At 62.1% G+C, this 999-nt stretch overlaps 1 protein-coding gene across 1 annotated transcript in view; it reads right to left on the minus strand.

Moving 5' to 3' along the window:
- LOC104538385 (nuclear receptor-binding protein 2) overlaps positions 1-752 on the minus strand; it is a gene marked incomplete at both ends in the record, with an annotated part of 5715 nt that extends 4963 nt beyond the window's left edge. The window contains one exon of the mRNA XM_010181570.1: positions 630-752. Coding sequence (XP_010179872.1) covers positions 630-752 — 123 coding nt within the window. The remainder of the gene's footprint in view (positions 1-629) is intronic.
- Positions 753-999: the final 247 nt, after the last annotated feature.

The raw sequence follows: 999 nt of genomic DNA on the forward strand, positions 1-999 counted from the left end.
GCCACATGGTGGTGGTGTTGGGTGGCGCATGGTGGTGGTGTTGGGTGTCCCATGGTGGTGTTGGGTGGCCCATGGTGGTGGTGTTGGGTGCCCCATGGTGGTGATGGGTGTCCCGTGGTGATGGTGTTGAGTGTCCCATGGTGGTATTGTTGGGTGCCCCATGGTGATGTTGGGTGTCCCATGGTGATGGTGTTGGGTGCCCCATGGTGATGTTGGGTGCCCCATGGTGATGTTGGATGCCCCATGGTGATGTTGGGTGTCCCATGGTGATGGTGTTGGGTGCCCCATGGTGGTGTTGGGTGCCCCATGGTGATGTTGGATGCCCCATGGTGATGTTGGGTGTCCCATGGTGGTGGTGCTGGGTGTCCCATGGTGGTGCTGGGTGCCCCATGGTGGCGGTGTTGGGTGTCCCATGGGGATGGTGTTGGGTGTCCCATGGTGGCGGTGTTGGGGTACAGAGGACACACGGAGCTGTCTTTCAGGGAGAAGCCAAGGGAAAACACAGCACCACGGAGACAGGGCACAGCGTGCCTGAGCTGTGCCACTGCCACGAACAGCAGGGACAGGCACTGCCGCCCAGGAAGGTTTTGGGGTGGTCTCAGGGTCCCTGCCATGGAGGCACGGCTCACCTCGTGTGCTTTAAAGGCCTTTTTGTCGGTGAAGAGCAGCTCGTTCCACACCACCTCCACGCCCTCCTCCGTGTCCATGGCCAGGAAGGTGCTCTGGATGCCGGGCATGTTCCCCTGGTTCACCTGCGAGGCACAGGAGGTGTGAGACAGCCCTGCTGCAGCCCTGTCCGTGCTCCCGGCCCCTCCAGCAGCCCCACATGGAGGAAGGGGCTGCACGGACGTGGGCAGTCTCTGTTGTCTGCAGGAGGCTTTGGCCAGGACCTGGTGAGTGGAGCAAAGCCCCTGCCCTGCCCTCAGCACCTCGGGAGCTCAGGCCTCACAGACTCAGAGCCCTTTGGGAAAGCCCTCCAAGATCACCCAGTCCAACGTC

This window comes from Mesitornis unicolor, unplaced genomic scaffold (assembly GCF_000695765.1).
Source record: "Mesitornis unicolor isolate BGI_N332 unplaced genomic scaffold, ASM69576v1 scaffold31323, whole genome shotgun sequence".
Taxonomy (NCBI): domain Eukaryota; kingdom Metazoa; phylum Chordata; class Aves; order Mesitornithiformes; family Mesitornithidae; genus Mesitornis; species Mesitornis unicolor.